Here is a 26,508-nt window from a genome sequence, read left to right as displayed (position 1 = left end):
TAAGTCTTGGGAAGCTGAGGTTCTAAATCCGTGTGTGGACGAACCGTAACCTGCACAGCAGGAAGGGATGGGTCAGAACGGAGACACTCCGTTTCACACCTAGCAGGCACTGCTGAGCCCCAGAGATGGCCGAGCGCCCCTGCTGCTGCTTGTGGGTCCAGCCTGGTCCCAGGGGCAGCTGCTAGCCCAGCATTACCATTACTGGTCCGAGCTGTTGCGTGCAAACATTGGTATCCAGCCAGCAGCAATGGGCGTTTGCTTGTAATTGTGCCCAGAACATGGTTCAAGGAGGAGCAGTTACTTACATTCCCACTGTCCTGCTTTCTTTCTCAAGGGACAGACAGTCAGACTATGCCGAAGGACGTGCTTTGGCAAGGAAGCAGCCGCACGCTGCCCCTCTCTGACAAAGGAACAGAGGCAAAACAGGCAACTGCCACCCCAGGTAAAGGCTGTTTCTTGGCCATCCGCAGTCAGCAAGCAGAAGCAGCATGCGCGTGCAGGTTCTTGCCCTGGTACCCGCTCTTGCACCTCATGGCAGCAGCCAAAGCCCAGAGTGTCAGTAGGCAGCAAGTGTTGCAGAGGAAGGCAGGAGTGGCTCCCTGGGGATGGCTGTCTGCCCTGGGCTGTGACAGCATGTGGCAGCAGTGCAGCAGAGAGACGCTCACAAAGCTCTGTGGCTGTGGTTAGACAGGGGTCACCTGCCAGCGCACTCAGCTCCCAGGGATTTTGGAACTTTGCTCTTGAGGGAATGAGGCCATCCGAAACCCATTGAGCAGATCCTGGGAAACAGGACCCCTCCCTCCGGTGTACTGCGGCCCAGAGTGATGCCCTGACCCAGTGCAGATGGGGCACTGCTTCACTGGCTCTCCTGTGCTCCTGAATTCCCGGTAGTGCACAGGACACAGCAATGTCCACAAGTGTTCTTCCAGGCGTGGATGGGGAGAACAATGCAAACACTGCAGAGCCCCCACATTTCCAAAGTTACTGCATAGAAGGCGCTGCGGCATTCTTGGTTCCCCTCCTGCTTGTGACGGTTGCCTGCTGTGTGCTTTTCCGGCGTTGGAGGCAGAGAAATCAGTGACTTGTTGTTTCCGCACTCCCTCTCCATCTCTTCCCCCCCCAAATTCTTTCCCTTGGAGAGTGGCATCTAATGTGTCACAGCCGCACCTGAGCTCTGCCAGCGTGCGTGTCTTCAGCACAGACCGGGCTTGTGTGTTTAATTACACATCCCAAAGAGTGGATGGGCAGCACCTCACCGAACAGTGAGCCGAGGCTGCCGCCTTGTTGGGCCAGGGCCAGGGCCAGGGCCAGGGCCAGGGCCAGGGCCAGGCAGGGAGCTGAGTGCTGGTCCTTGCCAGGCGCTCTGGGGAAGGGCAGACGGTGGCTTTTGGGGCCTGGCCATGCTGAGCCCAGCTTTGCAAGCCTGTCTCTGCGGGGGCCAGGTCTTCTTCCTGGGACAGCACGTGCAGAGCAGGCAGGTGAGGATGGCCGGTGAGGCGCTGGGGAGGAGACGAGCCGGGGAATGTTGTGGAGGGGAGCAGAATCCCAGCCCAGGGCACGTGGCGCCCCAAATTCTGCACAGAGCACTGCGTGCCCACAGCTCACGTACAGCCGCGTGCCTGCACCCCGCTGCCTCGCACCCGCCTGGCACCGCAGCCGCAGCACGGCCTCAGCAATTCCTGTCCCCGCAGGCGCCTCGCCGCAGCCCAGGCAGCCCAGAGCGACAGCCGTGGCCGCTCCTTGAGCCCGTCCAGGAGGCCTGAGCACCGTGCTAGGCCTGAGAGCCAGGCCCGACGCCAGCGGCCACCCTCAGTGCCTGGAAGACCTGCCCGCCTGCCACCAGCCCGGCCTCCGCGGCCCCCACGCCCGGCACAAGCCAAACGGAAGGCGTGCGACCGGCCCAGCGCCCCCCAGTCCTCGTGGGCACGGACACCACCCCCACGGCCCCCCACCCTCCTTCAAGGGCTGGGGGAGGCCCCCCCGGGGTGCAGCCTGGGGCAATTACTGACCCCCGCTTTATTGAGGCTGCAGCTTCAATAAATAGCAGATCATACAGCACAGCAGCCCGGGTCATTAGGGACCCACAATACCCAGGGACCCGCAGCAGGACTTGGATGGAGAAGTACCCCTGAGGGTCCTCGGTGCTGGGGGTCAGCCAGACTGTGCCCGCCATGCAGGGAACGCAGGGGAAGGGAGCTGGGGAGCAGCACAGCAGGAGCAGACAGGAGGGCTGTGAGCGCGCCACTGACCCTGCACAGCGCTCAGCCGAGAACCCCCCTGTTCAAAGTGGCTGTGCCACAGCCACACACAGGCCCGGGCCCTTCCTGATCCTGATCCTCCCCACAGCCAGCCCTCCTCACAGGCAGGTCCTGACACTGCCCGGATGGCCGATTTGGGCCAGGGTGCCCCATGCCAACGCTCCCACGGCTCAGCTCTCCTCAAGGGAAGAAGAATTGGAGCTTAAAATCTTTGGTGATAGGAAGAAAACTGCCAGGAAAACTTCCAGCAGTGGCTGTGCCACTGCTGCAGACTCCCCATCGGGTGCCACCTCAACACAGGTTGGTGGAGCCAGAGTGGTCTGAGGGAGGGCTGGCACTGGGGTTTGGGTCCCCTCATCTTTGGGGAGCAGCACGGTGTCCCCTGAGGGGAGTGGCGGCTGCCCCCCGCTCCTGGTCAGGTTCCAGGAAGCAGGGAGCAGCTGCCCCGCGAGCGGAGGCCCCAGGAGGAGGGGCGCCGGGGGTCTGGGCTGGATGAGGGCCTGCAGCAAGCAGGAGCCTGTGGGGTGCAGGGGCTCCTTGTGGGGCATGGCCCAATCCCATTCCCAGGGATTTTGGCACTTTGCTCTTGGGGGAAAGAGGCCATGTGAAGCCCATGGAGCAGACGCTGGGAAACGGGACCCCTCCTGTGAACTGTGGCCCAGAGTGATGCCCTGAGCCAGTGCAGATGGGGCACTGCCTCACCGGCTCTCCTGGGCTCCTGATTTTTCTTCAGTTTTGTCCCTCAGGCTCCGAGCGTGCCTCGAGCAGCAAAGGTGGGCAAGCACCTAAGAACTTTTCGAACTCCAGAGAGCAGGGGGAGCAAACATGAGACACTGGGCTCACAGCGTTATGGCAGGGAAAACAAAGGATGGAGGGAAAACAAAGCTGAGAGTCAAAAGGCAGGCTCCATGTGCACCGAGTTGCAATGACTTTGACAGATGCCCCAGCTTCTGCTGAACCTCAGGAAGCATTTGCGGCCTGAGGATTTTCACTTGCTCAAAGATGCTACCCAAATGAAAAAGAACACTTCCGGGCAATGTCAGACCTCCTGTGGGATTACCAGGAGTGCACAGGACACAGCAATGTCCACAATTGTTCTTCCAGGCGTGGATGGGGAGAACAGTGCAAACGCTGCAAAGCCCCAACATTGCCGAAGTTACTGCATAGAAGGCGCTGCGGCATTCTTGGTTCTCCTCCTGCTTGTGACAGTTGCCTGCTGCGTGCTTCTCCGGTGTTGGAGGCGGCCAAATCAGTGAGTTTTGGCTCTGGCTCGTGCCTGGGTCCCTCCTCATTGCGTGAGCCCCCTCCAGTCGCTGCAGCTCACTAAGGAAGAGGTAGATCACACCATGCGAGGCCAAAGTTTCTCTTTTGTGTTTGATTGCAGCAGTTCTCGCAGGTCCTGGCTACTGGACACCTCAGCTTGATGTGGTCCACGGGCCTCAGGGCAATCCGCCAAGTAAGTCAGCGGAAGGAAGGAGCATCTAGGTGCTGCAGAGCCAGCAGGCACCTTGCGGTTGAGTTGAGATCTGGGGTGGGCACGGGGAGGGCCCTTCTCCGGGCAGCTCCACGCATGCTTAGTTTTGTAGCAGCATGGTGCCACTGCAGGCACCCAGCAACTGTTTGCAAGATGCTCTTGAGTGGCAGGGAGAGAAGAGTGCCGTGGAGCAGTCCCCTCTTTGAACGGCATTCTCTGTCACTCTGGTCAGAAGGAGTATATTGATGCAGTTCACGGGAGGGGCTCTATCCTCTTGTGTTTACAGATGGGACCGAAGGCAAAGGTGATGCAGGTTCCCAGATGGGTTCCAGGACAGTAGCTCTGGGAGATGGCATGGGTAAGTTGTGGCTTTTGATTTCCTTTGAGAGCTGCCAGCTCAAAGCCCAAAGGTCAGCCAAGCATCTCTGCAGGTGGGAGGGTACAGACTGGCACGTGTGTGTGCCCTGTCAAGGCACGAGGCCTGATATGCTCTCCTACTGAGCTATTGATGTAGATGGCGATGGGACAGAAAGTTCTCACGGGTCTTTGCTTGCAGAAGTGTCCCCATGGAGGGCTTTGCCAGATCCTCGGCTGCTTCCCGCGTTGAAGCGCAGCTGGTCTCCCAGGGCTGGGGAGTCATTTCACTGACTTCACAGACTATGCCCGGGTTCTCCAAATTGCACTGGTGCCAAAGTGAACTTGCTCCTTTCTGTTCAGGTCCTCTACGAGCAAAGGATAAAGCTGGAAGAATAACACCTTCCCCAGCGTCCCCTCACATCGTAGAGGAAATCAGAAAGGAGTTAGCGAAGGCAGCACCTGGTGGGTATATTTCACTCTGGGCGCCATAAGTCTTGGGAAGCTGAGGTTCTAAATCCGTGTGTGGACGAACCGTAACCTGCACAGCAGGAAGGGATGGGTCAGAACGGAGACACTCCGTTTCACACCTAGCAGGCACTGCTGAGCCCCAGAGATGGCCGAGCGCCCCTGCTGCTGCTTGTGGGTCCAGCCTGGTCCCAGGGGCAGCTGCTAGCCCAGCATTACCATTACTGGTCCGAGCTGTTGCGTGCAAACATTGGTATCCAGCCAGCAGCAATGGGCGTTTGCTTGTAATTGTGCCCAGAACATGGTTCAAGGAGGAGCAGTTACTTACATTCCCACTGTCCTGCTTTCTTTCTCAAGGGACAGACAGTCAGACTATGCCGAAGGACGTGCTTTGGCAAGGAAGCAGCCGCAACTGCCCCTCTCTGACAAAGGAACAGAGGCAAAACAGGCAACTGCCACCCCAGGTAAAGGCTGTTTCTTGGCCATCCGCAGTCAGCAAGCAGAAGCAGCATGCGCGTGCAGGTTCTTGCCCTGGTACCCGCTCTTGCACCTCATGGCAGCAGCCAAAGCCCAGAGTGTCAGTAGGCAGCAAGTGTTGCAGAGGAAGGCAGGAGTGGCTCCCTGGGGATGGCTGTCTGCCCTGGGCTGTGACAGCATGTGGCAGCAGTGCAGCAGAGAGACGCTCACAAAGCTCTGTGGCTGTGGTTAGAGAGGGGTCACCTGCCAGCGCACTCAGCTCCCAGGGATTTTGGAACTTTGCTCTTGAGGGAATGAGGCCATCCGAAACCCATTGAGCAGATCCTGGGAAACAGGACCCCTCCCTCCGGTGTACTGCGGCCCAGAGTGATGCCCTGACCCAGTGCAGATGGGGCACTGCTTCACTGGCTCTCCTGTGCTCCTGAATTCCCGGTAGTGCACAGGACACAGCAATGTCCACAAGTGTTCTTCCAGGCGTGGATGGGGAGAACAATGCAAACACTGCAGAGCCCCCACATTTCCAAAGTTACTGCATAGAAGGCGCTGCGGCATTCTTGGTTCCCCTCCTGCTTGTGACGGTTGCCTGCTGTGTGCTTTTCCGGCGTTGGAGGCAGAAAAATCAGTGACTTGTTGTTTCCGCACTCCCTCTCCATCTCTTCCCCCCCCAAATTCTTTCCCTTGGAGAGTGGCATCTAATGTGTCACAGCCGCACCTGAGCTCTGCCAGCGTGCGTGTCTTCAGCACAGACAGGGCTTGTGTGTTTAATTACACATCCCAAAGAGTGGATGGGCAGCACCTCACCGAACAGTGAGCCGAGGCTGCCGCCTTGTTGGGCCAGGGCCAGGGCCAGGGCCAGGCAGGGAGCTGAGTGCTGGTCCTTGCCAGGCGCTCTGGGGAAGGGCAGACGGTGGCTTTTGGGGCCTGGCCATGCTGAGCCCAGCTTTGCAAGCCTGTCTCTGCGGGGGCCAGGTCTTCTTCCTGGGACAGCACGTGCAGAGCAGGCAGGTGAGGATGGCCGGTGAGGCGCTGGGGAGGAGACGAGCCGGGGAATGTTGTGGAGGGGAGCAGAATCCCAGCCCAGGGCACATGGCGCCCCAAATTCTGCACAGAGCACTGCGTGCCCACAGCTCACGTACAGCCGCGTGCCTGCACCCCGCTGCCTCGCACCCGCCTGGCACCGCAGCCGCAGCACGGCCTCAGCAATTCCTGTCCCCGCAGGCGCCTCGCCGCAGCCCAGGCAGCCCAGAGCGACAGCCGTGGCCGCTCCTTGAGCCCGTCCAGGAGGCCTGAGCACCGTGCTAGGCCTGAGAGCCAGGCCCGACGCCAGCGGCCACCCTCAGTGCCTGGAAGACCTGCCCGCCTGCCACCAGCCCGGCCTCCGCGGCCCCCACGCCCGGCACAAGCCAAACGGAAGGCGTGCGACCGGCCCAGCGCCCCCCAGTCCTCGTGGGCACGGACACCACCCCCACGGCCCCCCACCCTCCTTCAAGGGCTGGGGGAGGCCCCCCCGGGGTGCAGCCTGGGGCAATTACTGACCCCCGCTTTATTGAGGCTGCAGCTTCAATAAATAGCAGATCATACAGCACAGCAGCCCGGGTCATTAGGGACCCACAATACCCAGGGACCCGCAGCAGGACTTGGATGGAGAAGTACCCCTGAGGGTCCTCGGTGCTGGGGGTCAGCCAGACTGTGCCCGCCATGCAGGGAACGCAGGGGAAGGGAGCTGGGGAGCAGCACAGCAGGAGCAGACAGGAGGGCTGTGAGCGCGCCACTGACCCTGCCCAGCGCTCAGCCGAGAACCCCCCTGTTCAAAGTGGCTGTGCCACAGCCACACACAGGCCCGGGCCCTTCCTGATCCTGATCCTCCCCACAGCCAGCCCTCCTCACAGGCAGGTCCTGACACTGCCCGGATGGCCGATTTGGGCCAGGGTGCCCCATGCCAACGCTCCCACAGCTCAGCTCTCCTCTAGGGGCACACGGAGATGTACCCAGCTCTTTGCAGTCAGGGCTGGGATTGCCACATGCTGGCATGAGGGACTGCAACCAGAGGGGAGACCCGAGGCGCTGCCAGCACCATTTGCAAAACCTCACTTGAGGGTGGCCCTCTCCTCCCGTGGGGCTCCTTTGCGGAGCAGCATGACAGTAGGCTGTGGGAGAGAGTGCTGAGAGCTCGGCTCACGCTCCGGAGTCCCCTCTGGGGGTGTTGAAGCTCTGTCTTCTCGGGGACACCCAAGCCTCACCTTGTGTCCTTTCCATGTACAGGCCTCAGCTTCGTCCTCCCTCAGATTTGTCTGGGGCCAGAAGCCGAAGGAGAGAAGGCTCCTAGTTAAGGATTAATGGGTGCATGGTGTAACAGTTAGACTTGGTGATCACAGAGATCTTCTCCAACCTAAGCGATTCCATGATAGCTCCACAAGGGTTCCACTGTTCAGACAAATTCTGTCATATAAAAAAGCAGCAGTAAATTTTTTAAAAGGTTAGAGTTATACTTTACATATTATGCTTTATACAAAGAAGGATTATGGCCTTGTGAAATCCAAAAGGTCTCCGCAGAGCCTTCTCTTCTCCAGGCTAAAGCCCCGACGCTCTCAGCCTCTCTTCCCTGCAGAGGTGCTCCAGCCTCTGGCCACCTCTGTGGCCCTCCTCTGGACCCACGCCCACAGGCCCATGTCCGCCTTGTGCTGGGCCCCTACACTTGGATGGTCTCAGACCCTAACCCTAAGGACAGGCTCAGCTATTAAGACTAGAGATGGAAATCCCAGAAAGGGAAAATGCTAACAGAGTTTGGAAGAAATAATTTGTCTGGTCTGAAACGCTCCGCTGCACTCCGCTGTACTGTTTGGTTTTGCAGCACTGAATTCATTAGAGAGCAGAAGTGGGGAGCAGGCCTGTTCTCGTGAGAGAGCCTGAGGAGCCCTGAATAGCGCAGAAGGCCAGCAAATGTACGTTAATGCCAAGATCCTGTCAAATCCTTTTTTCTCTCTCTCCCCCCATTTATTTATTGATTGATGTATTTTGACGGGATGCGTGAATGAGAACCCTTTGTTGTAAATGCCGTGCTTCTGAAAAGGTGAGCCTTCAGCCAGACGTGCTGGCAAGCTTTGGCTCAGCCCCAGAACTACATCATCATGGGCATAAGCACAACTGGTTGGGCAGAGGGCTGTGACTGGAGTGCTGCAAGGGACGGTTCTAGGCTCATCAGGAGGGACACGCAGCGCAGGCGAGGCAAGGGGCTGGTGCAATGACACGGTTGAGAGGCTCTGAGTGAGGATTAAGGGACAAACCAAAAATGCGGATGGTGTTGTGGGAGTCAGAGATCAGCCTCCCATCCCGGGTGACTACAGGGATGAATGGTTCAATGAGGAATTAGGCAATGTCTGCCTAATCAGCCGCCCCTGTCCCTAAGTGTGCGGGTGACTTGGGGTTGCCAGATGTTAGCGGGGAATGACACGGCGCAGACACAAGCAGAGCCAGGAAATTCCTAAAGCACCTTTCTGATAACTTCTTGATCCAGGGCCTAAGGAAGCCGAGTAGGAAATGTGCGCTTCTAGACTGTTGCTTGTAATCCGAGAATGTCACCTGGGTGAAGTGGCGAATGGCAGCCATCTTGGGCACGGTGGCCACAAAGAATTGGAGCTTAAAATCTTTGGTGATAGGAAGAAAACTGCCAGTAAAACTTCCAGCAGTGGCTGTGCCACTGCTGCAGACTCCCCATCGGGTGCCACCTCAACACAGGTTGGTGGAGCCAGAGTGGTCTGAGGGAGGGCTGGCACTGGGGTTTGGGTCCCCTCATCTTTGGGGAGCAGCACGGTGTCCCCTGAGGGGAGTGGCGGCTGCCCCCCGCTCCTGGTCAGGTTCCAGGAAGCAGGGAGCAGCTGCCCCGCGAGCGGAGGCCCCAGGAGGAGGGGTGCCGGGGGTCTGGGCTGGATGAGGGCCTGCAGCAAGCAGGAGCCTGTGGGGTGCAGGGGCTCCTTGTGGGGCATGGCCCAATCCCATTCCCAGGGATTTTGGCACTTTGCTCTTGGGGGAAAGAGGCCATGTGAAGCCCATGGAGCAGACGCTGGGAAACGGGACCCCTCCTGTGAACTGTGGCCCAGAGTGATGCCCTGACCCAGTGCAGATGGGGCACTGCCTCACCGGCTCTCCTGGGCTCCTGATTTTTCCTCAGTTTTGTCCCTCAGGCTCCGAGCGTGCCTCGAGCAGCAAAGGTGGGCAAGCACCTAAGAACTTTTAGAACTCCAGAGAGCAGGGGGAGCAAACATGAGACACTGGGCTCACAGCGTTATGGCAGGGAAAACCAAGGGTGGAGGGAAAACAAAGCTGAGAGTCAAAAGGCAGGCTCCATGTGCACCGAGTTGCAATGACTTTGACAGATGCCCCAGCTTCTGCTGAACCTCAGGAAGCATTTGCGGCCTGAGGATTTTCACTTGCTCAAAGATGCTACCCAAATGAAAAAGAACACTTCCGGGCAATGTCAGACCTCCTGTGGGATTACCAGGAGTGCACAGGACACAGCAATGTCCACAATTGTTCTTCCAGGCGTGGATGGGGAGAACAGTGCAAACGCTGCAAAGCCCCAACATTGCCGAAGTTACTGCATAGAAGGCGCTGCGGCATTCTTGGTTCTCCTCCTGCTTGTGACAGTTGCCTGCTGCGTGCTTCTCCGGTGTTGGAGGCGGCCAAATCAGTGAGTTTTGGCTCTGGCTCGTGCCTGGGTCCCTCCTCATTGCGTGAGCCCCCTCCAGTCGCTGCAGCTCACTAAGGAAGAGGTAGATCACACCATGCGAGGCCAAAGTTTCTCTTTTGTGTTTGATTGCAGCAGTTCTCGCAGGTCCTGGCTACTGGACACCTCAGCTTGATGTGGTCCACGGGCCTCAGGGCAATCCGCCAAGTAAGTCAGCGGAAGGAAGGAGCATCTAGGTGCTGCAGAGCCAGCAGGCACCTTGCGGTTGAGTTGAGATCTGGGGTGGGCACGGGGAGGGCCCTTCTCCGGGCAGCTCCACGCATGCTTAGTTTTGTAGCAGCATGGTGCCACTGCAGGCACCCAGCAACTGTTTGCAAGATGCTCTTGAGTGGCAGGGAGAGAAGAGTGCCGTGGAGCAGTCCCCTCTTTGAACGGCATTCTCTGTCACTCTGGTCAGAAGGAGTATATTGATGCAGTTCACGGGAGGGGCTCTATCCTCTTGTGTTTACAGATGGGACCGAAGGCAAAGGTGATGCAGGTTCCCAGATGGGTTCCAGGACAGTAGCTCTGGGAGATGGCATGGGTAAGTTGTGGCTTTTGATTTCCTTTGAGAGCTGCCAGCTCAAAGCCCAAAGGTCAGCCAAGCATCTCTGCAGGTGGGAGGGTACAGACTGGCACGTGTGTGTGCCCTGTCAAGGCACGAGGCCTGATATGCTCTCCTACTGAGCTATTGATGTAGATGGCGATGGGACAGAAAGTTCTCACGGGTCTTTGCTTGCAGAAGTGTCCCCATGGAGGGCTTTGCCAGATCCTCGGCTGCTTCCCGCGTTGAAGCGCAGCTGGTCTCCCAGGGCTGGGGAGTCATTTCACTGACTTCACAGACTATGCCCGGGTTCTCCAAATTGCACTGGTGCCAAAGTGAACTTGCTCCTTTCTGTTCAGGTCCTCTACGAGCAAAGGATAAAGCTGGAAGAATAACACCTTCCCCAGCGTCCCCTCACATCGTAGAGGAAATCAGAAAGGAGTTAGCGAAGGCAGCACCTGGTGGGTATATTTCACTCTGGGCGCCATAAGTCTTGGGAAGCTGAGGTTCTAAATCCGTGTGTGGACGAACCGTAACCTGCACAGCAGGAAGGGATGGGTCAGAACGGAGACACTCCGTTTCACACCTAGCAGGCACTGCTGAGCCCCAGAGATGGCCGAGCGCCCCTGCTGCTGCTTGTGGGTCCAGCCTGGTCCCAGGGGCAGCTGCTAGCCCAGCATTACCATTACTGGTCCGAGCTGTTGCGTGCAAACATTGGTATCCAGCCAGCAGCAATGGGCGTTTGCTTGTAATTGTGCCCAGAACATGGTTCAAGGAGGAGCAGTTACTTACATTCCCACTGTCCTGCTTTCTTTCTCAAGGGACAGACAGTCAGACTATGCCGAAGGACGTGCTTTGGCAAGGAAGCAGCCGCACGCTGCCCCTCTCTGACAAAGGAACAGAGGCAAAACAGGCAACTGCCACCCCAGGTAAAGGCTGTTTCTTGGCCATCCGCAGTCAGCAAGCAGAAGCAGCATGCGCGTGCAGGTTCTTGCCCTGGTACCCGCTCTTGCACCTCATGGCAGCAGCCAAAGCCCAGAGTGTCAGTAGGCAGCAAGTGTTGCAGAGGAAGGCAGGAGTGGCTCCCTGGGGATGGCTGTCTGCCCTGGGCTGTGACAGCATGTGGCAGCAGTGCAGCAGAGAGACGCTCACAAAGCTCTGTGGCTGTGGTTAGAGAGGGGTCACCTGCCAGCGCACTCAGCTCCCAGGGATTTTGGAACTTTGCTCTTGAGGGAATGAGGCCATCCGAAACCCATTGAGCAGATCCTGGGAAACAGGACCCCTCCCTCCGGTGTACTGCGGCCCAGAGTGATGCCCTGAGCCAGTGCAGATGGGGCACTGCCTCACTGGCTCTCCTGGGCTCCTGATTTTTCTTCAGTTTTGTCCCTCAGGCTCCGAGCGTGCCTCGAGCAGCAAAGGTGGGCAAGCACCTAAGAACTTTTCGAACTCCAGAGAGCAGGGGGAGCAAACATGAGACACTGGGCTCACAGCGTTATGGCAGGGAAAACCAAGGGTGGAGGGAAAACAAAGCTGAGTCAAAAGGCAGGCTCCATGTGCACCGAGTTGCAATGACTTTGACAGATGCCCCAGCTTCTGCTGAACCTCAGGAAGCATTTGCAGCCAGAGGATTTTCACTTGCTCAAAGATGCTACCCAAATGAAAAAGAACACTTCCGGGCAATGTCAGACCTCCTGTGGGATTACCAGGAGTGCACAGGACACAGCAATGTCCACAATTGTTCTTCCAGGCGTGGATGGGGAGAACAGTGCAAACGCTGCAAAGCCCCAACATTGCCGAAGTTACTGCATAGAAGGCGCTGCGGCATTCTTGGTTCCCCTCCTGCTTGTGACGGTTGCCTGCTGTGTGCTTATCCGGCGTTGGAGGCAGAAAAATCAGTGACTTGTTGTTTCCGCACTCCCTCTCCATCTCTTCCCCCCCCAAATTCTTTCCCTTGGAGAGTGGCATCTAATGTGTCACAGCCGCACCTGAGCTCTGCCAGCGTGCGTGTCTTCAGCACAGACAGGGCTTGTGTGTTTAATTACACATCCCAAAGAGTGGATGGGCAGCACCTCACCGAACAGTGAGCCGAGGCTGCCGCCTTGTTGGGCCAGGGCCAGGGCCAGGGCCAGGGCCAGGCAGGGAGCTGAGTGCTGGTCCTTGCCAGGCGCTCTGGGGAAGGGCAGACGGTGGCTTTTGGGGCCTGGCCATGCTGAGCCCAGCTTTGCAAGCCTGTCTCTGCGGGGGCCAGGTCTTCTTCCTGGGACAGCACGTGCAGAGCAGGCAGGTGAGGATGGCCGGTGAGGCGCTGGGGAGGAGACGAGCCGGGGAATGTTGTGGAGGGGAGCAGAATCCCAGCCCAGGGCACATGGCGCCCCAAATTCTGCACAGAGCACTGCGTGCCCACAGCTCACGTACAGCCGCGTGCCTGCACCCCGCTGCCTCGCACCCGCCTGGCACCGCAGCCGCAGCACGGCCTCAGCAATTCCTGTCCCCGCAGGCGCCTCGCCGCAGCCCAGGCAGCCCAGAGCGACAGCCGTGGCCGCTCCTTGAGCCCGTCCAGGAGGCCTGAGCACCGTGCTAGGCCTGAGAGCCAGGCCCGACGCCAGCGGCCACCCTCAGTGCCTGGAAGACCTGCCCGCCTGCCACCAGCCCGGCCTCCGCGGCCCCCACGCCCGGCACAAGCCAAACGGAAGGCGTGCGACCGGCCCAGCGCCCCCCAGTCCTCGTGGGCACGGACACCACCCCCACGGCCCCCCACCCTCCTTCAAGGGCTGGGGGAGGCCCCCCCGGGGTGCAGCCTGGGGCAATTACTGACCCCCGCTTTATTGAGGCTGCAGCTTCAATAAATAGCAGATCATACAGCACAGCAGCCCGGGTCATTGGGACCTAAAGGGAAGAAGAGTTTGAGGCCAACAAAGAAGGACTGGGGCCTAAAGGGGATGGGGGGGGGGGGGTGATTGTGCCCTAAAGAGAAGGGCTAGGGGCAAAAGGAAATGGGCTTAGGCCCTTAGGAGATGGGCTTGTGTGTGAAACAGAGGGTTTGGGGCATAAATGGAAGAACAGTTAGAGGCCAAAATTGAAGGGTTGGGGTCTAAAGAGAGGGGTTTGTGCCCTAAAGAAAAGGGCTTGGGCCCTAAAGAGAGGGTATGGGCCCAAAAGAGAAGGGTTTGAGCCCGAAAGAGAAGAAGGGCTTGGGCCCGAAAGAGAAGAAGGGCTTGGGCCCAAAAAAGAACGGTTTGAGGCGTAAACGGAAGAACAGTTTGAGGCCAAATAGGAAGGGTTGTCATCTAAAGAGAGGGGTTTGTGCCCTAAAGAAAAGGGCTTGGGCCCTAAATAGAAAGGTTTGGTCCCTAAAGAGAAGGTTTTGTGCCCTGAATAGAAGAAGGATTTGGGCCCCAAGGAGAAGAAGGGTTTGGGGCCTAAAGAGAGGCTTTTGGGCCCTAAAGAGGGCTTGGGCCCTAAAGAGAAGGGCCTGGGCTCTAAGGAGAAGGGTTAGAGCTCTCAATACAGGGGTTTGGGCCGTAAAGAGAAGGTCTTGGACTGAAAGAGAAGGCCTTGGGCCCTAAAGAGAGGGTCTGGGCCCTAAAGAGAGGGGTTTCGGCCCTAAAGAGAGGGGTTTGGGCCTGAAAGAGAGGGGTTTGGGCCCTAAAAAGAAGAAGGGTTTAGGCCCGAAAGAGAATGGTTTGGGGCATAAAGGGAGGAACAGTTTGATGCCAAAAAAAAGGGTTTGGGCCTAAAGAGAAGGGCTTGGGCCCTAAAGAGAGGGGTTTGTGCCCTAAAGAGAAAGGTTTGGTCCCTAAAGAGATGGGGTTTGGGCCCTAAGGAGAAGGGTTTGGGCCCTAAAGAGAAGGGTTTGGGCCCTAAAGAGAAGGGTTTGGGCCCTAAAGAGAAGAAGGGCCTAAGGAGAAGAAGGGTTTGGGTCTTAAGGATAAGGGTTTGGAGCGTAAGGAGAAGGGTTTGGGGCCTGAAGAGAAGAAGAGTATGGGCCCTAAAGAGAAGAAGGGCTTGGGCCCTAAATATAAAGGTTTGTGCCCTCAAAAAGGGTTTTGTGCCCTGAAGAATTTGTTTTTTGTTTTTTGTTTTTTTTTTGCCCTGAAGAGAAGCATTTGGGCCCTGAAGGGAAGGGTTTGGGCCTTAAAGGGAAGGGTTTGGGCCTTAAAGGGAAGGGTTTGGGTCCTAAAGAGAGGGGTTTGGGGCGTAAAGGGAAGAAGGGGCCTAAATAGGAGGCATGAGGCTCTAAAACTGATGGTGGAGGCCCTCTGAAGGAAGTTTTGGACCCCAAAATGAGGTATAGGAGACTGGAAATAATACTGATCTAAAAAATTATAGTATTTGGGCCATAAAAAGCAGGGTCTGGATCCAAACTTGAGGTTTTGATAGTAAAACAGATGCTTTGATCTTAAAACTGATGCATTGTGCTCTAAAAAGCAGTTTCGGGTTCGGATCCTTAGAGGAAGCTTTGGGCTATTACAGTGGGGATGTGAACACTTAAATGTGGCTTTGGGTTCCAAAATGAAGGCTAATGGTGCTCCAGCTGCACCATTAGGAGTGTTTAGGGGCACTGGGCGCACTGGGGTCCCCCTCACTCATCCTTTTCCTGTACCAGTCACACCAGTAGGTGGGTCTTGGGGCTCCTGGGGGGCACAGTGGACACCCTTATCCTTCAATTTGGGGGTATGCCCTGCTGCCATCCCCTTGCCACGTCACCCCAATGCAGACTGCCAGACTTTGGATGGTGAAACTGGGAGCCGTGGACCCTTAAGATGGGGCCTGGACGCTAAAAGAAGGTTTGGGGTCCTAAAAATGAGGGTCTGGGCCCTTAAAATGTGGCTGTGGGTGCTCAGACGGACACTCTGAAATCCCAAACCAAAAACTGGGACTGTGGACCCCACCGTGGTGCTTTGGGGTCCTGAAATGAGGATTTGGGTCCTACAACGAGCCCTTGCTCTCTCAGAGGTCTCATTATACCCTACAAATGAGGCCATGCCTGCTTCAAAGAGGGATAGGGGCTTACTGTGGAGATTCAGTCCCCCAAAATGAGACTCTGCATCCTAAAGAGAGGGGCTTGGGCCCTGAAGAGAAGGGCTTCGGCCCTAAAGAAAGGGGCTTGGGCCCTGAATAATAGTTTTTTTTTTGCCCTAAAGAGAATGGTTTGGGCCCTGAAGAGAAGGGCTTGGGACCTAAAGGGAAGGGTTTGTGCCCAAAAGAGAAGAGCTTGGGCGCTCAAGAATAGTTTGGTGGGTTTTTTTGCCCTGAAGAGAAGGGCTGTGGTGGTTCCACTCGAGTGGGCAGCCAAGCTCCACCACAACCACTCTCTCACTCCCCATCCTCAAAGAGGAACGGGCAGAAAATATGATGAAAAGGGCTCAAAGTTGAGATAAGGACAATGCGATCACCAGGTAATTATCGTGACGGGCAAAACAGGCTCGGCATAGAGAGACAGTAAGATTTATTGCTTATTACTAACAAGCTAGAGAAGTGAGAAACAAAGGAAAGAAACCAAAAGCACCTTCCCCCCATCCACCCTCTTCCACCTCTCCCCCTGAGCGGTGCAGGGGCACAGGGGAGTGGGCATTATGGTCTGTCTGCAGCGCTTCTTCTCTGCCGCTCCTTCTCGGTCACTCTCGTCCCCTGTGCTGTGGGGTCCTCCCACGGGATACAGTCCTTGATGAACTGATCAACTGCCGTCTTCAGAGGCTTCTTCAATCTCCCCTCAGCAGCTGCAGTTCAGGAACTTGGCACCAGAGAGCTTATGAAAATGCACAATGCCCTAACAAGACAAGCCTCTGCATAACTTACCCTAATTCTCCTGCTCTTGTGTGGTTGATTAGAGAGAATCTACAGGCCTGTCAGTTTGACCTCAGTGCCAGGAAAGCTCATGGAGCAGATCCTCCTGAGAGTCATCATGCAGCAATTGCAGGGGAAGCAGGCGATCAGGCCCAGTCAGCATGGCTTTATGAAAGGCAGGTCATGCCTGACGAACCTGATCTCCTTCTATGACAGAGTGACGCGCTGGGTGGATGAGGGAAAGGCTGTGGATGTGGTCTACCTTGACTTCAGCAAGGCTTTTGACACCGTCTCCCACAGCATTCTCCTCAAGAAACTGGCTGCTCTTGGCTTGGACTGGCGCACGCTTCGCTGGGTTAGAAACTGGCTGGATAGCCGGGCCCAAAGAGTCGTGGTGAATGGAGCCAAGTCCAGTTGGAGGCCAGTCACTAGTGGCGTCCCCCAGGGCTCGGTGCTGGGGCCGGTCCTCTTTAATATCTTCATCGATGATCTGGACGAGGGCATCGAGTGCACCCTCAGTAAGTTCGCAGATGACACCAAGTTAGGTGCGTGTGTCGATCTGCTCGAGGGTAGGAAAGCTCTGCAGGAGGATCTGGATAGGCTGCACCGATGGGCTGAGGTCAACTGCATGAAGTTCAACAAGGCCAAGTGCCGGGTCCTGCACCTGGGGCGCAATAACCCCAAGCAGAGCTACAGACTGGGAGAGGAATGGTTGGAGAGCTGCCAGGCAGAGAAGGACCTGGGAGTGATGGTGGATAGTCAGCTGAATATGAGCCAGCAGTGTGCTCAGGTGGCCAAGAAGGCCAACGGCATCCTGGCTTGTATCAGGAACAGCGTGACCAGCAGGGCGAGGGAGGTGATCGTCCCCCTGTACTCAGCTCTGGTGAGGCCGCACCTCGAGTACTGTGTTCAGTTTTGGGCCCCTCGCTACAAGAAGGACATCGAGGTGCTTGAGCGGGTGCAGAGAAGGGCGACGAAGCTGGTGAGGGGCCTGGAGAACAAGTCCTACGAGGAGCGGCTGAGGGAGCTGGGCTTGTTCAGCCTGGAGAAGAGGAGGCTCAGGGGTGACCTTATCGCTCTTTTTAGGTACCTCAAGGGAGGCTGTAGCGAGGTGGGGGTTGGCCTGTTCTCCCACGTGCCTGGTGACAGGACGAGGGGGAATGGGCTTAAGTTGAGCCAGGGGAGTTTTAGGTTAGATGTTAGGAAGAACTTCTTCACTGAAAGGGTTGTTAGACATTGGAACAGGCTGCCCAGGGAAGTGGTGGAGTCACCATCCCTGGAAGTCTTCAAAAGACGTTTAGATGTAGAGCTTAGGGATATGGTTTAGTGGAGGGCTGTTAGCGTTAGGTTGGAGGTTGGACTCGATGACCTTGAGGTCTCTTCCAACCTAGAAATTCTGTGATTCTGTGATTCTGTGATTCTGTAATCTGTCACTATAGTCTAACCGAGAAGATTTCCAAAATAAAGAACAAGAAGTTTTCTTCTGTTCTCCTTTCTCATTTTCAGCCATGCCCCACCTCAGTGGAAAATCTCCAGTGAGAAGTATAGGAAAGGACAGACAGGAAGGCAGGTAAGGAGCTGGCTGCAGAGGCATCAGGCAATAACAATAAGAACAGCAATAACAATAAGATAATTACCAGCAATAATTATGATATTGTATTAGAATATAATATGTATTATGATAGATAATAACTACCAGCAATAACAATAAGAACAAAAATAATAACAATAAAAAAGTATAATAATAAATAATAAAAGAAATAATAAAAGATAAACCAAGCAAAGGACAGCAATCAGATACTAAGATTTGTCACAGACACTTGTCAAGAGAGGTAGGATGTTTATTGCCCTTGAGAAATATCCACGAAATCACTTTCTTTATGCCGTTCTTGATTTACTTATTTCTCATGCTGTAGAGGAGAGGGTTCATTACTGGAGGCACCACCGAGTATATAAATGACACCATCACAATTAGAGCTGGGGAGGAGAGGGAGGAAGGCTTCAGGCAGGCAAACATGGCAGTGCTCAGAAACAGGGAGACAATGACCAGGTGAGGGAGGCACGTGGAAAAGGCTTTGTGCCGGCCCTGCTCAGAGGGGATCCTCAGCACAGCCCTGAAGATCTGCACATAGGACAGCACAATGAAAATAAAATACATGGAGACTATGCAGACGCTAGCCACAAGAAGCCCAGCTTCCCTGAGGTATGAGCCAGAGCAGGAGAGCTTGAGGATCTGGGGGATTTCACAGAAGAATTGATTTACAGCATTACCTTGGCAGAAAGGAAGAGAAAACGTGTTGGCAGTGTGCAGGAGAGCGTGGAGAACCCCACTGCCCCAGGCAGCTGCTGCCATGGTGGCACAGGCTCTGCTGCCCAGGAGGGTCCCGTAGTGCAGGGGCTGGCAAATGGCCACGTAGCGGTCGTAGGCCATGATGGTGAGGACAGAATACTCTGCTGTCATCAAGAACAGAAACAGAAAAACCTGGGCTGCACATCCTGCATAGGAGATGACCCTGGTGTCCCACAGGGAATTGGCCATGGATTTGGGAACAGTGGTGGAGATGGATCCCAGGTTGAGGAGGGTGAGGTTGAGGAGGAAGAAGTACATGGGGGTGTGGAGGCGGTGGTCACAGGCTACGGCGGTGAGGATGAGGCCGTTGCCCAGGAGGGCAGCCAGGTAGATGCCCAGGAAGAGCGCGAAGTGCAGGAGCTGCAGCTCCCGCGTGTCTGCGAATGCCAGCAGGAGGAACTCGGTGATGTAGCTGCTGTTGGACATCTTCTCTCCCTACTCTCAAGAAAATATTTGGTTAGAAAGAACTGTTGAAAGAGAAGACATAGGCAAGTTAGGGCAGACTTCTCTGCGCTAATTCTATGCAATGTCCCATATAAATTTTCCACAAGGGCTTCTCTTTGTCCCTGGGACCTTCCTTCAGCTCTATTTTGACAGCTCAGGTTTGTTCTGTTCCATATGTCATGAGCAGCAGGGGCTCTGCCCATGGACTCCAGCCAAGTCAATCCTACTTCACTTCAGTGGTGCCAAACAGCCCAGATTTTTCCTTAGGATTTCCCTTCATTGGCTGCCTTTAGATAAGTGAAAAGGATTTGCTTCAGTGACCTTGTGAGAATTGTCCCTATTTAGTGCAGTGAGGTGGGGTCAGCACGCAGCCAGCTGCCTTGGAGAGGGCAGAGTCTTGGGAGGGACACAGCTCCTCCAACTCTGCCCTTCTGAACAGTCTTCATCTGTCACATACAGCCGAAACAGATTCTTTCTCACTTGATTTTTTACATTCGCATTACATCCGCAGCCGTGACAATAGCAGTGTCTATGTGAGGGAGAATGGAACCTTGTATTCACACCCTCCCATGTTGAAGTAACACCCAGCACTGGGAGGGACAGTTCACTACCTTCAAAACCTGGCCTCCAGAGGATGAGCTGGAGAAGGTTTTTATTAGCCACTTATTTCAAATTCATATCCTTACAGCTGCTAAGGTCTCTTCCTATGATGGGACAGAAAAGCTCTGGTTTTGCAAAGCTTTCTTGCAAACGTTTCTCTCTTTTGCAGCGCAGCTGAACAGAGTGATGCTGAGTGGTGGCATTGTTCTCTGCTGCCTGAAACTGTCCCTGCTGCCAGCTGCTTCTCTGTCCCCATGTCTCCTCCCTGACCAGGCTCACAGAATCCATCCCACCCACTAAGCACTGCCTTAAAGACATCTTCTGGCATCAGAACACTGTGCAAAACACATTTCTTTGTGTGAAGAGACTAAGGAGATGCTCAGAAACATGCTAGCAAGAACTGGAGCCTCAGTGTCTTCTCCAGAATGGAGAAAGAAATTCCATCTCCCACTGCCCACGCAGCCATCTGAAAGGAGAAAATCCAAAGCAGACTCCTACATTTTCTGGTACACCCAGTTTTACATTCTTTTGCAGGATAATGTTCCTGCAGCAGGGAAGCCCCGCTCTGGAGCACATCCTCCTCCACACTGCAGAAACCACAAAAGACACCCTGACAGGTTCTGCCCATGGAGAGATGTGACCAGTCTAGGAGACACTTCAAGGAACTGCATTGTCCTGTGGCAAAAGATTTACAGCATAAAGGTCTGTGAAGATTCCTCCTGTGATGAGCTCATCTCTGCTCTCACCATCCCAACTGCCTTTATTCCCCTTCTGCCTTGCTCATCTTCCCTCTGTGCCTGCAGGCAGTGCCACCAGCCCTGCTGTGCCGCGCAGAGGAGCTGCTCCTGGGCAGAGCTGTCTCTCTGCGGTGCTGCCCACTTGCCAGGAGCTCCCTTGGTCCCAGGAGCCTGACTAAGTTCAGCAGCAGAGGCCAAACCCGAAGCATGATTTTGCTGCTCCTCAGGCTCCCTGGAGATGTTCCATAGACCGCAACCCTCTGGCTTCTTCCTTTCAGCCAGTTCACAGTCCACCTCACTACCCAATCGTCCAGACCACACTTGTTCAGTTTAGCTGTGAGGATGCTGTGGGAGACAGTGTCAAACACTACTGAAATCAAGATATCCACTGCCTTTCCATCATCTATCCACCTGGTTATATCCTCATGAAAGGCTATCAGGTTGGTTAAGCATGCCTTCCCCTTGGTGAAGCCATGCTGACCACCTCTAATGACTCTTTTCCTTGATGTGTCCAGAGACAGCAAGTGGTGCCCTCACTGGTGTACTTGCCGCAGCATGGACTTGTCCATGGCCAGAATCCCTTCAGGGTGAGCCTGCTTTACCATGGCCTTATTCCGTGGCCATCAGAAGCCTTCCTGCTTCAGCACGGACTAATCCACACCACACACTCTTCTGTGTTTTCTGGCACAGCATTATTAACTGCCTTAGAGGCTTCCAGATGTACCTGCCCCAGTGTGGACATATCCTCTGGCCAGCGTGCCTTCAGGGAAGTACCTTCTGCACTGTGGACATCTCCATAGCCACAGACCCTTTGGGGTAGACATGGCCCCACGTGGACTTATGCACAGGCCACAGTCCCTCTGACTCAAGTACCCATGCAAGTTCAAGCCTGTCCATTACAGAAGCACAAGAGCAGCAATGCCCTGGCCATCTGACAGCCCAGGTACGTGGCTATTGCTGCTATCAGAACATTCCTGGGCACAGCAGAGTCAAATGATATGGCAAACAACAAAAGCAAAATATAGTCACGAACAAATATAGGGCAAGCAAGCCCTGTGGCAAGAAAAGGAGCCTGCCAATTCATAGCTAAAGAGCTACAGCAGCTGTTAATTCAGTTTAGCAGACTCTGATCAAATCTGTTGTCATCTCAAAACCATGGAGCTGCACGCTGGGCACCAAAAGGGACTGCTCTGGATTAACCCCCATAGGCAGCTAAGCACCACAGAGAGGTTGTGGAGTCTCCTTCTGTGGGGATATTCAAAACCCATGTGGATGCCATCCTGGACAAGGTGCTCTAGGTGATCCTGCATGGCAGGGGGGTTGGACTGGGTGATCTTCGGAGGTCCCTTCCAACCTCAGCCGTTCTGTGATTCTGTGACCACACGGCTGTCAGTGGCTCCCCCCAGCAGGATGGGGGATAGAAGCAGAAAAGTGAGCTGAGTCTAAGGGAGCTGAACAGGTAAAGCAAAAACTGCATGCAAGTGAAGGAACAGGCCTCTGCAATCACACCTCTTTAAGCTGGAGGATAATTGCACTCAGGTGTTACCCTGATAAGACACTGGATACAACAGAGAGCAGAGAATCGAGGGTTGAAGTGCAGTTTAACAGGATCATCACCTTTTCTTAGGGTACCCAAGGAGGGTCTCAGCTCTTCTAGCAGGGATGCAGAGGGCTCATTCCAGCTGCCCTCATGCAGACATCCAGCAGCATTTATATGTCCTTAGCATTGCGGTGTCCTTCCCCTTTCGTATCCTGCCGGAGAGCAACCTGCAGCCCAGGAAGACACTCCAAAGATACAGCTGGATGTCCCAAAGCTGCGTGTCCTGATATCCCAGCTCCTCTCGCTGCAGTGTCTAGAGGAGTCACATCGTCTCCCTGCCCATGCTCACAGCCCCTGGGGCACAGCAGGGACCCTGCTCTGCGCCACAGCCCTGGGCTCTCCTGCCCTGCCACAAGTCTGTGCTCGGCCCCGTGCCACACCTGAGGTGCTGCAGCCCAAATGTGCACAGCCAGGACGAGCTGGAGCCTCATGGCTTGTCCCAGAACAGTGATGATTTTGGGTGAAGGGACATCGGAATTTGGATTAAGGGGTGTGATCACACATCTTGGCCACCTGCGGTGCTGAAGTGGAGGGATGCAGGCTCTGCCAGAGAGAGTGTCAGGGAAGATGAGAAGGTGAAGGTGAAGCTCAGATGCATGGAGCTGCTTTATGCAATTGACAACAGATTGGGTTAGCTTTTGTGATTGAGGAGGAGAGGGGCTCCCTTCCAACCAGATCCTTTCTATGATTCTATGACCCATCGTGTCAATGAACACGCTGGCCCCAACTATCCCATCCTCATCTACTCCCCATGTAACAACCTCTGCAACCAAGTAAAGGGACAGGTGAAAGTTCCTCCCTCTCTTGTGAGAGGTGCTGAGGCACCCATCTCCCAGCCTGATCCATTCCCAAGAGAGATGTGTTGCCTACCAGGGGCTCGTATTAGGAACGATGCAATGAGTCTACCAAGCCTTGTTCTTCGCTCAGACTACTATCCACTGCTGCTCTGCTGGGACTCTCCCTCCACCTCTGCACACAGGCAGAGGAAGCCCCAGAAAAGGGCTTACAAGGGGAATGTCAGACCAACAAGTCACTGAAGGGTCCTTTATTTTGTTTAAATTCACCAAGACTCCTCATGGACGGAGTCTTTGGACTCCTCTAGACAGCCATGCACTGAATGAGAAACGGGATGAAGAATCAGAGACTCACAGAATGTTTTGGGTTGGAAGGGACCTCTAAAGAGCATCTAGTTCTCAACCTCCCTGTCATGGGTAGGGACACCTTCCACTGGACCATGTGGCACAAAGTCCCATCCAGCCTGATGATCTCAACATTTCCAGGGAAGATGCATCCACAACTTGCTAAGAGGCAAAATCCTAATGACATTTTAGTGGACAGTGTCAGGAGAATGAAACCACAGATAAAATAAACACTGAAACCAAAGCAAAATAAAGACAGAAATGACAATACCCAGAAATACATTAGAATAGGAGCTGTGCCTTTAATGAGCCACGTTATGTGTCTAATGCAGAAGTTGGGAAGTTCATTCCTTCTGAAAAAAATTATTTCATCAGTTTCCTGAGGGCATCCTTAATCTCCTGGTTCCTCATGCTGTAGATGAGAGGGTTCATTGCTGGAGGCACCAATGAGTACAGAACTGCCATCACCAGGTCCAAGGATGGGGAGGAGATGGAGGGGGGCTTCAGGTAGGCAAAAATCCCAGTACTAATAAATAGGGAGACCACAGCCAGGTGAGGGAGGCATGTGGAAAAGGCTTTATGCTGACCCTGCTCAGAGGGCATCTTCAGCACAACCTTGAACATCTGCACATACGACAGCATAATGAAAACAAAACAACCAAAGGCTAAACAGACAATGACCACAAGAAGCCCAGCTTCCCTCATGTAGGAGTCTGAGCAGGAGAGCTTGAGGATCTGGGGGATTTCACAGAAGAACTGGTCCACAGCATTACCATAACAGAGAGGAAGAGAAAATGTGTTGGCAGTGTGCAGGAGAGCATAGAGGAAACCACTGCCCCAGGCAGCTGCTGCCATGGTGGCACAGGCCCTGCTGCCCAGGAGGGTCCCGTAGTGCAGGGGCTTGCAAATGGCCACGTAGCGGTCATAGGCCATGATGGTGAGGACAGAATACTCTGCACCAAAAAAGAATAATAAAAAGAAGACCTGGGCAGTACATCCTGCATAGGCAATGGCCCTGGTGTCCCTCAGGGAATTGGCCATGGATTTGGGAAGAGTGGTGGAGATGCAGCCCAGGTCAAGGAGGGCGAGGTTGAGGAGGAAGAAGTACATGGGGGTGTGGAGGCGGTGGTCGCAGGCTATAGCGATGAGGATGAGGCCGTTGCCCAGGAGGGCAGCCAGGTAGATGCCCAGGAAGAGCGCGAAGTGCAGGAGCTGCAGCTCCCGCGTGTCTGCGAATGCCAGCAGGAGGAATTCAGTGATGGAGCTGCTGTTGGACATCTGCTGTCTCTGGGCATGGGGGACCTTTACAAGGAGGAAAAAGCAATAACCAGTTAGGAGAGGTTCCTCTGAAAAAATCCTATGCCATTTCTCACAGAAGTCTCCCAAAGTACCTCTCTCCTTTCAAAGACCTTCTTGTGGCTCCCTTAATTAACTGTAGCATGTGCTGGCTGAGGTGGGCGGAGGGAGCAGGGATTCATCTGTGGGTCAGTCCTGTACAGCAGTAGGTTTATGGGAACATGGGGTGATCTCAAATTAAATCCACTCACAATATCAAAGAGCTTCTCAGTGTTCTTATTCCCAAATCACCCAACAGCAGGGCAGAGCAGAACCTGAGATGAACCTGGGTACTGCTGATAGCAGAGGATTCCCGGTTCAAAGCACACACCTCCAAACCCCTCACCCTGTCTTCGTACTCCACTTCCAACCACCACGAACAACAAGGGCTTATTTCAGTTCCCTTCATGCATCTCCCCAACAGCATTTCTGTGGCCTTGGCACCTCCACTGATTCTTCGAGGCTTCCAGCATCACAATCACTCTAATGGAGAACTGTGTCCATTTGGGACGGATAGGATAGGGTAGGATAGGATAGGATAGGATAGGGCAGGATAGAAGAATCAAATCGAATCAAATCAAATAGAATAGTTCAATTGGTAGGGATCTTCTAGTCCAACTGCCTGACCTCTTCAAGGACCTTTTCAATCAGAAGTTAAAGCCATTTATTGAGGACCCTTCCAGCCCTTTTACCAGCATTGTTGCCCTCCTCCAGACTCTTCCAAGGACTTTTTTTGTACAGTGGAGACAAGGACTACACATAAAATTCAAGGTGAGGCTGCTCTAATGCTAAAGGTAGTGGGACAATCACCTCAACTGAGCGGCTCTGCTGTGTTTAATGCATCCTAAAATGCATTTTGTGCTCTTCACCGTGAGGGTACATTTCTGACTCACAGCCTGCTGTGAGCCTGCTGTCAACCAGCACTCCCAGATCCCTTGCTGCTGAGCTGCTCCCAAGAAAACTGAAAGCACGGAGTCTGTCTTTATCAGGTAGCCCCTGAACAGCTGTGTGCACCAGAAATGTCACTGCAGCAAATTACAAACGCAAGCAGACTGCTGACCAGACTCTAGGCAGCAGCATGACCCTGCCCTGCCCTGCCAGGGGGCCTCCTTCCACCCGCAGCTTCTCCCTGCAGCGCCCTGGGGACCATACTCTGCACCATAGCCCTGAGCACCCCTGCCTGCACCCCCAGCTGCACAGCACTTCACACTTTTCCACTTAGAGCCTCTGGGCTGGGAGTCCTCAAGAAAGGTCCCAAAATCTGTGGGCTATGCTGCCCTTTGGAGATCCTTCCAGGAACTGCAGCAGCATTGCCCTGCAGCCAGAGACTTACCATTTCAAGAGCTGCGATGTTTTTCCTCCAGTAAGCTCTCTTCATCCTCCCGAGTGCCTTTAACCTTTCTCTGCCTCCCTCCCCTTCCCTTATCCCCTTGGGACCCCCAGCCCTGCTGCACCATGCTGAGGAACTGCTCCTGGGTACAGCTGTGACTCAGCAGAGCTGCTTGCTTGCAGACAGATCCCTCCATCTCAGGAGCCCAGCCTAGCTCAGCAGCAGAGGCTAAGCCCAATGCATGACTTTTGCTGGCCCCTCGGGCTCCCTGGAGATGTCCCTGGGGCTCCAGGGATGACAGCTCCTGAAAAGCAGCAGGGTCACCCCTGGGGAACATGATTTGAAGCATGCTGAAGTAATCACCAACTGCCCTGCCCTAAACAAAGGACAGAGACTGGTTCCAGCAGCATGATTTGTGCTACCAGAGCACGAGATGTCCTGGTTCACCTCTGAACACCCATAATAAAAGAATAGAGAAACAAAGGGAGGCTTCTCTGGTTTCCCTTGGTCAGGGCAGTGATTCAACTGAGGGAATGCAGGCATCTTCATTGAGCAACCTGACCTAGTAGCAAGTATCCTTGCCTATGGCTGGTATGTCAGAGCTAGATGATCCTTAAGGTCCCCTTCAACCAAAATCATTCTATGATTCTAGGATCTCATCCCAAATTGGAAGCCCTCAGGCTGAAGCAGGATTCAGCTCCCCCATGCATCCTACACACCCTACATCTGGGATTGCTCTTGGTTCAGCTCAGGTAGACACAAAGTAATTGCTAGTGTGGGCTCTGAGCCCCTGGGCTTTGTTCAACCTGGGGGACAGCTGGTCCCACACAGACGTTTGGTGATGGCTCAGGTGCCAGGGGAGGTCAAAGACGTGTGCCAGTGTTTGCA

General features: G+C 54.8%; 2 protein-coding genes across 2 annotated transcripts in view; both read right to left on the bottom strand.

Moving 5' to 3' along the window:
* LOC311220577 (olfactory receptor 14C36-like) overlaps nucleotides 1–18,861 on the bottom strand; it is a gene marked incomplete at both ends in the record, with an annotated part of 41,902 nt that extends 23,041 nt beyond the window's left edge. Inside the window, one exon of the mRNA XM_084304138.1 lies at nucleotides 18,101–18,861. Within this exon, the coding sequence (XP_084160264.1) occupies nucleotides 18,101–18,861 (761 nt within the window). The remainder of the gene's footprint in view (nucleotides 1–18,100) is intronic.
* Nucleotides 18,862–23,318: 4,457 nt separating this feature from the next.
* Nucleotides 23,319–24,233, bottom strand: LOC311220594 (olfactory receptor 14C36-like; the record flags this gene model as incomplete). Its single annotated transcript, XM_084304157.1, has 1 exon — nucleotides 23,319–24,233. One exon carries the CDS (start codon nucleotides 24,231–24,233, stop codon nucleotides 23,319–23,321), a length of 915 nt encoding a protein of 304 aa, XP_084160283.1.
* Nucleotides 24,234–26,508: the final 2,275 nt, after the last annotated feature.

The sequence above is a fragment of the Netta rufina genome (genome assembly GCF_964035555.1).
Source record: "Netta rufina genome assembly, chromosome: 35".
Taxonomy (NCBI): Eukaryota; Metazoa; Chordata; class Aves; order Anseriformes; family Anatidae; genus Netta; species Netta rufina.
This window is presented reverse-complemented; position numbering and strand designations above follow the sequence as displayed.